Source organism: Lonchura striata, chromosome 2 (assembly GCF_050655825.1).
Source record: "Lonchura striata isolate lonStrDom1 chromosome 2, ASM5065582v1, whole genome shotgun sequence".
NCBI classification, from domain to species: Eukaryota; Metazoa; Chordata; class Aves; order Passeriformes; family Estrildidae; genus Lonchura; species Lonchura striata.
This window is the reverse complement of record NC_140704.1, coordinates 152600212-152616716: the sequence shown is the minus strand read 5'-3', so window position 1 is coordinate 152616716 and position 16505 is coordinate 152600212. Positions and strand designations below refer to the sequence as shown.

Sequence of the window (16505 nt, the reverse complement as noted above, 5' to 3'; positions counted from 1 at the left end):
TGATGCTCATGATTTTTTCTAGAAAGACTAAGATTTAAGTTTAAATAGGTCAAAATATTGTGTAAGATAGCAAGAGAAAGCTGCAAAAAAATGGTTGATTTTAACAAAATCCCCTAATAAAATAAATATTTCCTATTAGAATAAATTGTTGGAATTTTTGATAGATTATACAAAAATTCTTGTGGACAGTAATCTAGTTCTAATTTCAGAAACAGCTGGTTAGGTGGCTTAAATAATCTTCAGTGCAATATTTAAGTAAATAAGGATAGATGTTCTCTTTCAGGCAAGTTTGAAGTCTGGTCTGATACTCTTATTTAGAAAGCACATCTGATATACTTCACATTGAGAGAGATTCTTATTTTTCATTTAATTCTGTCCAAGTTAACAGAAGTAACAAGGAGTAATGCTTCACTCACTTGGGGCATGCTGGATAAGTCTAGGGCTCTGTAAAACTAATTAAAGACCCTTTTCTTATGGGCTGTTGTTTTGAAAATGTTAGCTGTCTCCATTCTTTTTTGAGCATTGGAAAATGGATTTTACTCAGGCATTCTTTGTTGAGAGGTTTTAACAACCACCTGTGGATTTATTTTATTAATAAGAATGTACTTCATTTAAGACATTGGGATATGTGAAGGTGAAACAGAACAGTGATGTCATTAAATTTTAATGTTCTGGTCACAGAGTGTAACTTACACTCTCAGAAGGAATCTTAAAATCAATGTAAGCTTAATTCTAATAACATGGTAGTGTACCCTTTTATATGTTCAGCTTGAGTGCAAAAATATAGGGGATATTCCTTGCCTTTTGCTCTGCTAGCTCAAAGCTGAATCTCAAAAATTCCATTTGTCCCTGTTCATTGCACTTGTAAAGTCCTGATTCAGCATCCAACTCTCCAGTATTCCTGAAGGGTCACAGCCAGGCTCAAGTGTAGGGTACTGAATGGAAAATGGGTTTATAGATACAGCATCCTATTGCTCAGCTGTAACAATCCCAGTAAGATTGTCTTTAAAGGCTGGTTAACTGTGGAATTAATCCTAAAGTGTCATTTTAAAAACCATTTCCTGCTCAGTACAGAAAATGTGTCCAGTCTAATACATTCTCATTGGTTTATCTCCTTAGCCAAAACCAAAAGATCAACAAAACCCCAATATCAGGCCTTATCAAACATTTATTTCCAACCAATTGCTGGTTGCAGGCACTGAAAGTCTTCCCTTTGATGCTGCTGTTGGTTTAAGGATATTTCAAAAACTTGATGTTTAACACTGGGAGAGGGATGGGTCTGGCAGGCATCCAGAGGTCTCATCCCCAGGCTGATTATTCAGTCCTGGTTTCATAAGGGAATAAAATCATGATTTACCATCAGCCTTTTCAGTTAGTTTATGGGCATTTGATGTTTGAGAAAATTATTAGATCAATATTTTCCTGCAAAGTCAACTTGAAGATCTCTTGTGAGCAAATTCGAAAATAGGACACTTCATCCTGCAAAATATAATTACTATTCTAATTCTGGTAATTTTTGTCAGTAAATAGATTTAAAATAGACCAAGCATGAGCAGAGATGGAACGTAATTCTGAATCTTCATTTTCTACTGGCCTTAAAAATTGAATGAGGATATTCATCAGTCCTGTAGCATTTTGAGGAAAGGTTCATGTGTAAATTGCCCATTAAACAATGGACAATTCCCAGTTTCCCACTTGGAAGGAGGACATACAGGTCCTTGAACAAGCCCATTCCTAATGTAAAAGCTTAGTTTTAAAACCCATCTCAACCCATCAAGAACGTCTCATTTCTGGGTATTCAGAGGATGAGAAATCAGATGGGAAAGTCCGTTTGTTTTTAAATACAGGTGGTTCTCTGAATCTGGTTTTAAAGTCTTGATCTGACATATGTAAAAATCTTTGTTTTACTTTCCTTTGTAGTCTGAGTTCAAAATTGCAGCCAGTCTTTCCTCTGAAAGAGCCACAAAAAGTCCTTAGTTTGGCTTTCTGGGTTGCTTGCTTGTATAAGCCAAGTGTGGTTTTTAGGCACATATCTCTTTCTTTCCTCTAGTTTTGCCAAATATTGTCAGGAGTTTACCGTCCTCAATAACACAAAAAGTGTTACTATAACACAAAAAGTTTACAGTACTATTCAGTTAAGCTTACCATCTTCTGTCATAATTTTTCCACAATTTAACAAGATTTAAAACAGATTAAATATTTCCAAGATGCATTAGGTGTAAATGCTGTATGCAAGGTGTCTTGATTATAATGGTATTCTAACACTGAAGTTTTCCACATGTAATGTCTCAGCTAAAGGCATTTTATTTAATAGTAATTTTTTCCAAAGTAGTTTTGCCACAATTCTAAGGGCCAACTTTTGGTGGGCAGTTTTTGGTGATTTGTATTTCAGCTACTTCTCAATAATGTTTTTCAGGAAAATCCAGCTATGGCTGTTGCAATCAAAACGTGTAAAAACTGCACTTCAGACAGTGTTAGAGAAAAATTCTTACAAGAAGCCTGTGAGTATTAAGCAACTTCTTTTGGGATCATTTCTGTAACTTCTCCTTGCAAAGATTGCGGCCACCTGTGCCAGAAAATTCTTACACTGCTGTATATATTTTATTAATATATAGCCTGATGTTTTCCCCTCCTACAGCGTGCCGGGGGTACTGCTCTACATCCTTGCATGGCCCATGGGTGTGATCGGATGTGGGTTCTTTGATTTTCCAAATTGAGTGATGTCTTACTCCTGCATGGCTTTAGAATCAGTTTTGGAACATTAGATCGGATCTTCCATTTCCTTCTTTTTCCTTAATGAATTTGAAAACACAGCACTTTCTCCAGATTATTGCCTTGGAAGGTCAGGCAGTTGTGCTTGCTAGAAATGTTGTGTCCAAGAGAGATATGCTTTGAAAATTCAGAATTTAAATATATGCTAGAATAGTCCATTTTCCTAAATAATTGCCCACGAGTGTTGCATTCCCCAGGCAGCACATTTCATGTGTGGAGGAAGGCTTTTTGTTGGAGTGAATAGGAACAGAAACTTTTTAAAGAATATTAAAGTTACCGATTCCTCTATTGTTCAGTTTTGCAAGCAAATTAAGATATGGCACTTAAGCCTTAATTTTTGCCTATTATTCCCTACTGTTGTGTACCTCTAAATGTTGTAATGGTATTGTATTTTATCAGTAAAGTAATTGGTTGTGGTCAGATGTTACAGTATATTTTATTCACTCTTCCTTTATTCAAGGAGCTTTTTCAGCTTGTTCAGAAGACCTGTGGTAATAGCTAATAGAGTCTCATTTTTGAATGTCAGATATTTTGTAAATTACTGTAATTTTTTCCATTGCATTTCTATCTGTTGGAGCAGTAAATACCATTGCTTACAGTAATAATTCAGCAGTCACACGGTAGGCTGCTGTCTCCTGGCAATGTAGAAAATAATTGCTCATTGAATGCTCCTTATTATGCTTCAAGTTTGACAGATTAGGAAATGCTGCTGTAGTCGACACATAAATAGTACTTTTCAATTTTGATTTAGTAGTTTTGCCATTCCTTCTTTTTCTTTTTCGTTCCAATTCCCATCTGTTGCCTTTGTCTTGTGTTCAGATTGCAAATTTGCTCAGAACAGTTGCTTACTTCACTGAATAAATACATTTATTTCCTAATATTTTAATGTTAGGAATATTAAGATATTTTGAGGTTTGACTGTGGTGGAGTTTCCAATTCTGAAAAAGATTTAGCAGCTGTTATTGCCTGTATGACATTTCACCATGTTATTTATTCCCTTTTATTAATGTTTTAAGCTATGTCAATGATAGGGATGTTTGCTTTATTGCATTTTTTCCCTGTATTATTCATAACAGTAACATTTTAAAGAATATATTGTCTCCCATAAAGTTTTTTTTTCAAGAAGATATGTTACTAAACTATTATAATTTTTTGTCTTATAAACATGATTGTCCTAGGGGGAGTTGCTGTGTATCCATGTGCAGAAGTAGATAATTCAGAGCTCATCAGAATAGAAATCCAAAAACACCTCCTGGTTTTAGCTTGTGATTGGTGTAAAGCAGAAGAAAATGGGTTTTATTCTTGCTAACTTGAGGCAGACTTTGCTGTTTGGTAATTCCTGTGTATTTGTGCTGGCACTACAAACTGCAAGTGTGGAGGAGATGCTGCTGGAGGGTCAAATGAGGGATGTTTGTCAAGGACACAGAAAGGGTGGTTTTGCCATGCCTGTGTTGGAAGAGATTCTGCTCCTCTGTGGTGAGACCCCCCTGCAGGGCTGCACCCACTCTGGGATCCCCAGCACAGGAGGGACCTGCTGCTGTTGGAGCAGGACCAAGGGCTGGAGCATCTCTGCTCTGAGCCAGCCTGGGAGAGCTGAAGTTGTTCCCCCTGCAGAAGGGGAAGGCTTTGGGGGGACCTTGGAGGGGCTTCCAGTGCCTAAAGGATGCCCACAGGAAAGATGGGGAGGGACTCTTGATCAGGGAAGGCAAGGATAGGACCAAGGGTGATGGGTTTACCTGAAAGAGGACAGGTTAAATTTGATTTTAGGATCAATTCTTTGATGAGGTGGTGAGGGCCTGGCACAGGTTGCCCAGAGAAGCTGTGGCTGCCCCATCCTTGGAGGTGTTCAACACCAGGATGGATGGGGCTTGGGGACACCAAGCTGGACGATGTCGTTGCCCAAGGCAGGGGGATTGGAACTGGTTGGTCTTGCTGGTCCCTTCCAACCCAAACCATTCTGTGATTCATGTTTCATACTGCATAAAATGTACTGTGGCTGTGCTACCAGGACTGAAAGTAACTCCATGGAAAATAAAATTATGTAATGATTAAATAAGATTTTTGTCTATATCATAATCTGGCAAACATGTTTTTACCAGTAATTGAATTATACAGACTGATTTTATCTCCTCTTCCAGTAGAAAGGCACAGATTGACTAGTTGTGCACTGGTTTGACAGGTTATTTTATTAACTTAGGTTATGTTTATAACCAGATCCAGGGCTGAGAGGCAGAGCCTGACCTGACTGCCACCTTCCACAGCAGTTTGCATTTTTGTGAGTGGAGAACAGCACAGCTCAAGTAATCAGTGTTTCTACCTGCCCTCAGCACATGGAAAGACCAGAAATTACTGCTTGCAACAGTTGTTTGAAGTCCTGTGATTATCTTCTTTGCTCATGGGCTAAATGCTTAACCAACAGGGTTTTATTATTTTTAAAAAAGGTTTTATATAATGCACTGAATTCTTTGACTTCCTTTTCAGTGACAATGCGTCAGTTTGATCACCCTCACATTGTGAAGCTCATTGGGGTTATTACAGAAAACCCAGTCTGGATAATCATGGAGCTCTGTACTCTTGGAGAGGTATGAGAAATCCTCATGCAGCTCTGGTCTCCTCTCTTCTAGCTCACATGAAAGGCTAAAAAAACACTTCACAATACTAACACATGCTATCAAGCATGATATCATACTCCTTTTCAGAGTTATGGACTCAGAAACAGGAGTGGCAGCTTTTGACCTTCTCCACCAGGGCAACTGCATCACCTCATTCCAGAGTGATTTAGTCAGAGTTCTCAGAGCATTCAATTGCAGTTCCAGAGTGAGAGCATGACCTTTGTCAAGATGATGATAATGTGATAATCAGTTAAACAGCATTTGCAAACATACCTTCCAGAAGTAAACTGTACATCTTACATTTTTCCTGAGTAATGCTGCATTTCTCCTTGAAACGTTGAATTTCTTATGCTGTTTTTGTTTGGGTTTTTTTCCTGTAGAATGTCTGCAGCAGGGGCCCTATATAAGATGACTTCCCTCATTATTATGTTTTTTGGATGAATGCTTTAAAGAAAACTAGATCTCACTTTTTATAATTGATTAGTTATCTTTGAGCCACATTTCTGAAAATGTGAGCTGCAAGAATATTTCTATACAACATTATATAATTGTTATTGCAATTATCAAACTGCAGTACATTTTCCCCAAAAAATAGGAGGATAGGAGGGATGGATAGAAAAACCTGTAGTGGAGAAGTTATTTTCTGTCAATAGATTTCCTTTCCAGTGCCCAAATCACTTTTCAAAGCCTTGTTTTGATCTATAAGGACACTCTAGTGCCACCTTCCAGTAGGTTCTGCCTGCCTTGTACTGGGAATAGAGCTGACAAATATTCTGCACTGATAGTGGCCACTCTGAGCTAAATACAGTTGTTTTAGCACATGTAGGTTAAACTAATTATTAAAATTAATGCTTCTAAAACATTAAAAATATTGAACAAAGTTAAGTAAAATTATTGAATAAAATATTAAAACAATATTGATCAATCTATGTTTGGGTTGGCCAGGTCCTGGTCAGTTCTGAAGTGATTTAGGTCATAAATGAAGGCTGCTCTCAAGGATAGAAAAAAACAAAAAAGTCCAAGAATGCTTCACTGTGGAACAGCCACAGGAGATGCTTTTGAAAAGGAGACTGGAAAGAATGCACAAAATTGCATTTATTTTTTTAGTTTAACAGTTTTCATGTAGAAAAACTGCTTGAATTCTAAGGCAGAGTCACAATTCTCCATGGAAAGTGGTTTTCTTTTCCTCATTCAGCCTTTAAAGCTAGGAAGTCATGCCTACTGATACTCACGTAAACTTCACAATTTGAAGTATGCCTTTTTAAGCTTTATTTTCTTGTCCTAATTTCTTTCTCATTTTTCCTCCTTGGTGCAAAAAGCTGAGGTCGTTTTTGCAAGTAAGGAAGTACAGCTTGGACCTGGCCTCTCTGATACTCTATGCTTACCAGCTTAGCACAGCTCTTGCCTACTTAGAGAGCAAAAGATTTGTACATAGGTAAGACTTCATACATATTTATCTGTGCCTGTATTTTTATATGTCACTGCTCTTAAAATTTTAAGGAGTGTCATTTTTGCAGAGGTTTCCACTAAAATTACACCCTTTTCAAGGGTGACACCTGCTGGCTCACGCCTGGATTGACTTGGAGCTGGTGCCAGATTTCAATCAGAATAATTTTCAGTTGTTGCTTTGTGGTTACGGTATTTTTTCAAGCTGTGAGTCAACTGTAATCATTCAAATATAGAAAAGGAAAACAAGGGCAGATGGCTTCTTAAGTAAAGAGGAGGGGAAATAAAATATTTATAAAATACAAATACTTGCTTAACCAGAAAATGAACCTAATCTTCCTTCACCGTGTGTTTTGAATTTTACTCCCTTGAATGTGGACATGAGTTTCTAGTGAGAAGAGACTGACTTCAGCCTCTTATTGTGTGCAACTAAGGGTTCACAAAACTCCACTTATGAAGTAAAATTAATTTTAAACTCAAGCAATTCACTTATGTTTAAATACTGAGTATGTAATTCTGTACATGTGTTGTGGTAATGTATAAGCAAACACTTGCATGTAAAGTAATAGCTATACATAGATACATAGATATTTATGTTAAAATTTATAAATAACAAAGGGAGAGAAAAGGAGGCTCGGGGGGATCTTATTCTCTGCATTGAGAACTTGAGTTCCTGACTAGAAAACCTCCTATGGGACTGCAATCCTAAACCAGTTCCTTACCTTTGCAGGGCAGGAGATAAATTTTCTTTGGGTGATGATACTTCACCACTTCATGTTTTAAAGTTACTAGAAATACTATTTCTTATGTTTGGCAGGGATATTGCTGCTAGAAATGTGCTGGTATCTACCACAGACTGTGTGAAATTGGGTGACTTTGGTTTATCCCGATACATGGAAGACAGTACTTACTACAAAGGTGAGATGGCCTCTGGATCCCTCTTGCAGGCCACTGAAAACACAGTTGCTTCTCACATTGTTGAGGAATTAACCAGATTTCCTTGCTCTAGCTGGTGCATTTGTATAAAAAGGCAAGTTATTCAACACTTAGTTAATGGCAGTAAATTCCTATGTGTGATAAAGAAGAAGGATCACAAGGTGTGATTTAAGGTGCAAAAAATATCAAATTCACATGTAAGTATAGATGAATGCTAAGTTGGTGTTGTCATTGTATGCTGCATACTTCAGATGCCATTGGACATTGGGAGACTCAGTACAAAACTGCCTTTGAAGCCTGCTTTTGCCTCATTTTGTATGGAATATTGAGCTTTGGTGTCTCCAGCAGCTGAGATATGTCCTGCAGTGTCTGATAGATGGGAAATGGGAAATGCAGCAGGAAAATAAAGATTGCATGTTGGGTACCAAACAATAGCATGCCAAAGCTGGTGTATATTATTAAACCATGACTATATAAATCTCATCTTTAATATTTTTCTGATTTCGTGTATTTTAAATTATCCATTATATGTCCCCTTACACTCCGTTGTGTTTCCTCATTGTATTTGTCTCACTTTGCTGAACTGCAATTTATCTTTTTAATTGCTAAGAGGGGAAATAATTTTGATGTGATCATTTCTTGGTGTGTTTTGGGGTTTGTTATTGGGTCTTTAAGGGAGCTTTGGGGGATTATTATTATTATTATTTTGGGTTTTGTTGGTTCATTTTCCATGTAATGTAAAGCCAAACAGCTTATATATCGATATTTGAAGTACTACACTGGAGATTGTTTTTTCCTATGAATTATTCACTGGGAACAGAATCTATTTTTGAGCTCTGCAGTGGGGATAACAGCCTGCTCTCTCTTGCCTTCCCTGTAGCTTCCAAAGGAAAATTACCCATCAAATGGATGGCTCCAGAGTCCATCAATTTCCGACGGTTTACCTCAGCTAGTGATGTGTGGATGTTTGGTAAGTGAAAACCAAGTGAGGAGGATTCTTTATGTCCTCTTGGATAAGTCCAGTGTTGATTTTGACTGCTATAAATGATAATTTCCAAATATTTGTCACAGTTTTGACTATGCATTCTGAAAATCCAGTTTCTTCCAGCGTGTTTTCCACCTCTGTATTTTTCTTTCCTTTTTCTGCCCAATAAGCCTGAATTTTCATGAGCTTTTTTACCTCTAGTAAGAAGCTGACAGAAATGAAGATGCAAGGAAATTAGTTCATAGTTATGACAGAGGTTATTTTTGTCTCTTGGTTTTAGTTTGGCTTTTTGTGTTATACAATTATTATTTGCTCTTTCTCTGTTATATTTCAACTTTTTTTTATGTTGATAAACATTTCTTTGCTTAATGTGCAGTCATCCTATGAGATACCCAATTTCCAGATCCTTAATTCTAGATTCCCACTTAATTTGTCTTTTATAGCTCCTGGCCTCCTACAAAATACAACCAGAAGCTCATTAAATATAAGGGTAAATGGACATATCCTGAAATTTCAGTCTTTTTTCCCAAATATACATCATTTTATATGAATCTGATGTTCTGTGCTCCAACTGGCACTGACTGCTGGCCTGTACAGACAACACAAACTGTGTTAGGGAACAAAAGTGATGGGAATTGAAATAATAACAGGACAGTCAAGTAAGAATTCACCTTTACAATTTAAAATTTGAATGTTTTTAAGTGAAGAGTTTATAATCGTTTGAAGAAAACTCTAGTACTGTCAGAGTTAGAAAAATAAAGCCTATGGAACATTTTGGCCAATTCTAAAGTATCAGACCATGTTCTTTTAATGCAGTTTCAATAGAAACTGGTTCATTGCACATTTTCAGCACAAAAAATGTGGATCAGTGCCAACCCTAAGAACCCTTAAAGTGCAAATGCAGCCTACATGTCAGAACAAGTCAGTTGGAAGAAGGAGTCAGAGGGAAAAGCAAACACATTCTGCCTCATAAGAGAGGAGATTTGAATATGAGCAAGCAGTGGTTTAGGGAAGGTAAAAGACTGTGTGAGCCAGCTGTGGGTCACTCTGCCTCATCAGTAGGTGAGGCTGGTGCTGTGTCTGTGATCCTGCTGCAGTCACTCCTCTGCTGCAGGTAAGTCCAAACCAAGTCCCTGGTTATACATTTTGGAAGAAATTGCATTATTAGTACAAAACTGGGGTTTGTTTCTCTTTTGGCAGCTCTCATTGTTTGCTCAGAGTGAAGGTGGTGTGTTTGTGTGTGTGTTCCTCAGGTGTGTGTATGTGGGAGATCCTCATGCACGGGGTAAAGCCCTTCCAGGGCGTGAAGAACAATGATGTGATTGGGCGGATCGAGAACGGCGAGCGGCTCCCGATGCCTCCAAACTGCCCTCCCACCCTCTACAGCCTTATGACCAAGTGCTGGGCCTACGACCCCAGCAGGAGACCCAGGTTTACTGAACTTAAAGCACAACTCAGGTAGGGTTTGACTTCTGAGAGGTCATTTCCTTTGTTCAGAAATACTTCTTTTTGCTTAATCTTCTGTTACAGTGTTTTGGTCCTGTGGAAAACACGAGGCACGGTGTTTGGAGTTTTTATCTTCATATGGCCAGGTTGTTGCTGGTATTTGGGAAAACTGGGCTTCATCTGGTAGAGAAAATGAGATGAGGCAGTAAATTCAAATAAGTGGAAATATGAATCACCTCCTTTTTCGCCCAAGAAAAACTTCACGTTTTACTAGCAATTTGCTTATAATTTTAGCTACAGTCCTTGGGAAAGGAGGTTAAAATAATTTAGTGATTATTTAAAGAAACATTCTATGGGCTTTTGGGGTAGAGATGTATCTTAAATGAAGCATCAGGTGAATGCTGTTGGAATTTACTTTCATGACATGTAGCACAGTGGTTGCACAGTCAGAGCTGTCACAGGGCAATTACAGAACCTGCAGTAAATGCAGCATAACAGACAGAAATTCCTCTGCCTTTTGTAAACCAGGATATAAACTACCTTTGTGTTTATCTTGGAATGAGTGTGAGCACACACCTTGCAGACCAGTCTAAATTCACACCTTAGTTTATTCTGCAGTAATATATTCCAGTGTCCCTATCACCATTTCACCAGCCCCAAAGTGGGAGGGATAGTTAAGCTTTGAAACATCACTGAGATAATGTGCAGGCACATTTGATATTTGTGACCAAATTGTTTCACAAAAGTTGTGACTTTTGGATTTCGTGACTGCTCAGGATTTATTTTGCATAAGTCAGTACAAGCTTTGAGTAACACTTAGGTTTGGCTCACTGACAATCCACACTGGGAATTCTTGTAGTTCATTGTTGAATTCTTTGGGTTTACTTCAGGCTTTGTTTCCAAGTTGTGCTTTGTGGCATGTTTTATTTTCATAGTATTATGTTTTTGCTGTCACTGAAGGTTCATGGTTTAAGATAATTCACTGGTGGTTAAAATGAGAGACAATTTGAATGTAATTATGATGCTATCTCAGAGCTGCTGTATGGAGAACTGGAAGACCTTAAAGCTTTTTCCTATTTTTTAAAATTGCATACAGTTCCACCATCTGTTACTCTGGGAGTTCCTGTGTAGACTAGTAATTTGTAGAACTAAAGAAAGATGTGACCCTTCTCACAGGTAACTTCTCATCCTCTTCACTGTGTGGAGTTAACACAAACACAAAAAGAAGAATGTCAGGGCTGGGTAGGGATTGCAAGAAAAAGATGTGACACAGTTGTGTTATTTGGGTAATAGGGGGAAATTGGCAATTCACTTGCTTTTTGTCTGTTTTTGGCTCTGAAAGTACAGGATGATTGGTAATTTGCAGCCAGGTTGGACTGTTAACTTAAAGCTGGTTGGCACAGATGAGAATGAAGCCCTTAAACAAGTGACTGGAAGGTGGCTGTGGTGTGTAAAGCCAAGTATGGAGAGTATCTCACCGGGAAGGAAAGAAGGAAAGACGATGAGTAAATCCAGGGTGTGCCCAGGAGCCTGGCTCTCCTCAGAACCAGCACTCAGGGCATGCAGCAAGGCAGGGTCTCGTTGGTTACACATCCAAATGTTTCCCAGTGTGCTTGGGTGAGCTCTGGAACAGGTCACCCAGAAAGACTCTGGAATTTCCATGCTGGCACATGTGCAGATTTTGATTGGAAAAGGCTCAGAACACCTGGCCCTTGCTGTGCAGGGAGTCCAGCTTCACCAGGAGATCAGACTTGAGAGCTCCAGGCACCCCTTCCAGCTCATTCTGCATGAAAAGTGCACCCAGTGTGGAGGGGTGTTTGCTCCTCTGGTCATGCTGGGAGATTTGAAGCATTGTTTACAGGGCAACCTCTCTCCTGGGGTTACTGCAACCCTAAAATCCAGTTTTCACTCTGTTCCCACCAAAGCAGGGAACTTTCTGCCACACCAAACTGGTGACCTTTATCTCCCAAATTTAGGCAGCATGGTTGTCCTTGGGGCTGCTTTGGGCTGCTCCAGACAGAGCCAGCCTCTCAGTGGAAAGGTTGCCAGTTCCCTGATGATGAGGCAGTCTCAGGCAGCTAGGGAGGATTTGGTTTCAGAACTCAAATTCCCATGAACTTGCAAAAACAAGCTATTTCCCTGGTGGCCTATCCCTGTGGTGTTGCTGCTGCTGCTCGTTCTGGATGCTGTCCAGAGTAGTCTCTTCAAGCTGAGAGCAGACTAGATGTTTGTTTGGAGCCAGATACAGCACTGCAGCATTCATTCCTCTCTGGTTTAATGAAAAAAACCTCCATGGCTTTGGGAAAAATCTTCTGCATCTGGAATAGCATTGATGGGAGCATAAGCATTTCATGTGCTCTCTGTTATTTGGTGCTTTCCCATAGTAACAGCTGCTTTACCCAAACTGAATTTGCAGCTGATTGTGCAAGGCAAAGGTGCTGATTTCTGCACAATTTATGCACTGTTATTTGTTGCTACATATGAATTTAAGTACTGTTATTAGGGTAGTAATTTTATAGCATTTGATCTGTCTGAAGTGGATGTGGTTGAGTCAGTCTTCCCAGCAAACACAGAAACAAATCGGTGGATTGTGGATTTCCAAATGCAGTTTATCCTCGCATTCCAAGTCCCTTTTTCAAGTGGTGGAGGGGGGTTAAAAGTCAGACTAGGTCAGGGCAGTGAGGTGCTACCTTGCTACTCCTGCAATTCTGGCTTGGTCAGAATTAGAATAAAGGATTTTTTTTGGTTTTTTAATTGGGAAGTGTGTGTTGCCTTGCTGGTTTTGTGTAGAAGAGATTCTTTGTCTTGCAGTACATGGTAAATAATATAAAAGGATTTAAAGTTTAAACTTTCAAATTAATGTAATTTCATGACATTTTTCATTGTCTTGGAACAAATTTTGTTTGAAGTACCTTTCATAAACCCTCTCAGTTACAAATAGCAAAACAAGGAGCAGTTGTGTCATTGCAGAGGGTGAGAGTATCACTGTGGCCCATTTTTGGTCACAGGTTTTAAAGAATGCTTCACCCCACTGGCATCCTGGGGCTGCAGGTCACATTGAAACAGCTCTAAAAAGAATGGGGAGAGGGGAAAAGAGACAGATGCTATGCTTTTAAAGTCTGGTTTTATGACAACAGTGAGATACTTAACTCATGAGAGCTGGACTTGAGCCTTTTTGTTACTGCATTTGATATAGATCATGAAATGTTGCTTGTAAATGAAAATTGGTAAGGGTGAGGGCAGTTTGAGTCTTCTTTTGTGGCATTCTGACCAAAAAGAGACTGTAACACATACTTCAAGGCTACTTTTGCAGCCTTCACATGATGGAGGCTGCAAAATGCTTTGCTGTTCTGTTCTTTGCCTGTGACCATTAAGAATAGTCCATAATCCATATAAAAAACTTTCATTTTAGAACAGTATGTGCAAGTATGTTCCTCTGCATCCAGCTTTGTATTTCTGGTGGCAGAGGGAAAGAAAGAAGCTGCTTTTTGGAGGTCAGCACTTCATGTAGGTTCCGACACCACTGTAGCCAGAGACACTGGAACTGCTGTGCCTTTTGGAATATGAGGATGCAGTTTAGTATTTTAAATATTCCTACACTGAAGTTCCCCATAAACATTTCTTTTTTGCTGTCAAAGGCCAATTTCAGTAAAAAAGTTCCTCGTAAATTAAGTAAGTTTATCAATTATGCAAACTTTTAATAGTTGAGATTTTTCTTCAGCCTTCACCTCGCTGAGAAGTTGAGTTAAATTTGTCTGTGCTACCTCAAGGTTTGCTAGGGATAGAATTCTCTGCTTGCTCCTTTTTGCTGCTAAAAATAAGTGCAGTTTGGGAAAATATGCCTAGATCTGACTTCTCCTGACCTTCTGCAAATTCTAATAAACTGTTCAGAGAACTTGAGCAGCTGCACTGAGGAAACGTCAAAAATATCTCTTGGCACTCTCTTACTTCATCCATAGACCGGTCTTCCCTTTGTGAAAACAAAGATCTTTCTGTGAGTAATTTCTATTCCTTGTGGTTTTTTTGAGTAGAGCTTCTCTGAGGCATTTCTATTTTATATTCTTGTCAGCAGAATCAAGGGCATCCAAGTACAGATGCTGCTGCAGCCCATCAGCCTCTGGCCAGGCTGCTCTGGGCTGCTGGGAAAGAACCTCCTGATGGCACAGGCAGCGGGAGAGCAGGGAGGATGAACTGCAGTTGTAAGGCAAAAAGCTGAGCCTGTGTTAAGGAAAAGAAGTAATTTCAAAAGAAGTTTGTCATTTGTGGTGGTACAAGCTGGTGGTGTTGCACACTGGGGCACCAGAGATAAAATGGCTTTGATAGCAAAGCAGAGAGAGGTATTGGGGTTTCATTCCTTTTTATGGAAAACCAGGACTGTGCTGTGACAAATTCCACACAATTCCAAATTGTCAATAAGCCATCTCTAAATTTAGCCAGCTACTACCAGCCAACTCTACTCTAATTCTTTTGCTCAGATTAGAGCAACTGCTGTATCAACAGCTTGGTTAAAAACTTACATTTTATTAATTTCTCATTCATTAATCTGGGCAAATTTTTTGGGGGTCCTGTTTTGTTGTTTGTGGGTTTTTTTAATCCTGAGATCTTGTCTTGAAAGATGATAATCATGGCTCATGGCTGTGGCTGCATGTTGGCTGCTTTCTCATGCTGCATAAAAACACAGGATACCTGAAGTGTGAAATAGCTTTAAAGCAGGGGTTTTGTGCCAGTTCTTCATGGGTTCAGGCAGAAAATACTGCATTTTCCTTATTCTGAAGGAAGAGAGAGGTAAAATAGAAGGATTCTCTCTTCAGTCCCTCTGTTAGGCTGTAACTGTGTTTCCATGGTAGTTCTAGCAGGGTGACTTTTGCAAATAACTTTCCTGATTTTGCTTTTGTTCCACATTCTTGTGTTGCTTCAGCAATGATGGATTGAAATGGCAGCAATAGTTATAAACTTGATTTAGCTGCAGTGAGACAAGATGACTTGTCTGCTTTTTAGAAGTGGCATAGTTTGGGGTTTTTTTGGCTGAGTAAGGAAAAGCAAAGTTCTTGTCTCCAGCAGGAATTTATTCTTGAAATAAGCAGTGAAGTTCCACGATGAGAACAGATTGCTGGAGTTGATCTCATCCCCTGAATGAGTAATTCTGGGTGGCTGTTTAGCAGACTGAACAGGAGATTATAAACTCAGAGCTAAGCTTTGTTTCTGGAAACTCCTGAGTGATAAAGAAGCTGGAGTAGCTCCTCCACAGGATTGTCTTTACCCTGGGGACAGTGATATGGAAATAATCTGCCCTGCTCACATCTCCAGACTGTCCGCGTAGCGTGCGGCTCCAAGGAATTGGCAGCTCCCTCTTTCAAAGCTCCTCTCTGAGTCTTTTTCAAATGGCAAATATCCAACATTAATAAGCCACATAGCAGAGCTGGGAGGAGGCTGGCTGTGGGGGCAGCAGGAGCACGTTCAGCTTCAAACAGGCTTTTTAATAGTCAGAACAGTGGTAAGTAGCAAACTGGTTTTACTACTGTCTTGTACTTTGTGAAAATGCAGCCTTTTGACCTGAATGCTTAGAAGCTGAGTGAATACTGTCAGATCTTTCTGTTTTGCTAAATTGCTTGGCTGAATGTGCCTGGTTAGTCTAAAATGTAAGAGCTGAAGAAGTATTTTTGACTGCTTTCTTTAAAAAAGAAAAAAAAAAAAACAGTGATCTGAAGCTCTTGAGTTTCAGTAAAGAACATTTTCGGTTTGTTTTGAACCTTTGCAGCAGTTCAGTATAATATTTTCTTGTGAAGATTAAGCTTTCATGCAAGTAAGTGCTTGATTGATTGTCTTTGAGGACTTCTCTGTGTAATTGCACATAAAAAGAACTGTTATGGAAAAAAAAAATCGTGTGTGAGATCAACTACAGCTTTCTGAAAATTTGATGCTGTTTTCATTGTTAAAAACATCCTGCTAATCCTACAGAAATATTTCTTCCTGATACTGGTTTTCAGACCCAAAGCCAGTGTAAGTAAAATAAGTTTGGCTTTCAGTAATTTTATAGCATTTCAAGTTGGTACTGTTTATTAGTCTGAAAAATGCAAGAGCTGGGGGGAGAGGTTTGTTAGTCACTGAAACTGGAGTTTTGCTTGATTGCAATATGTTTTCCTTAGTACAATACTGGAGGAAGAGAAGCTGCAGCAAGAAGAACGAATGAGAATGGAATCCAGGCGACAAGTCACGGTGTCCTGGGACTCAGGAGGATCAGATGAAGCTCCTCCCAAGGTAGCTAAGACTTCAAATTACTTGTGTTTAACAAAAAACAAACATAAACT

At 39.0% G+C, this 16505-nt stretch overlaps 1 protein-coding gene across 13 annotated transcripts in view; it reads left to right on the top strand.

Moving 5' to 3' along the window:
* Positions 1-16505, top strand: part of PTK2 (protein tyrosine kinase 2) — a 187643-nt gene that overhangs the window by 150517 nt on the left and 20621 nt on the right. For all 13 annotated transcript variants that reach the window (XM_085572606.1, XM_085572603.1, XM_077781887.2 and 10 more), the window contains 7 exons: positions 2417-2501; positions 5254-5354; positions 6704-6819; positions 7648-7748; positions 8647-8736; positions 10005-10209; positions 16344-16455. In XM_085572606.1, coding sequence (XP_085428732.1) covers positions 2417-2501; positions 5254-5354; positions 6704-6819; positions 7648-7748; positions 8647-8736; positions 10005-10209; positions 16344-16455 — 810 coding nt within the window. The remainder of the gene's footprint in view (positions 1-2416; positions 2502-5253; positions 5355-6703; positions 6820-7647; positions 7749-8646; positions 8737-10004; positions 10210-16343; positions 16456-16505) is intronic.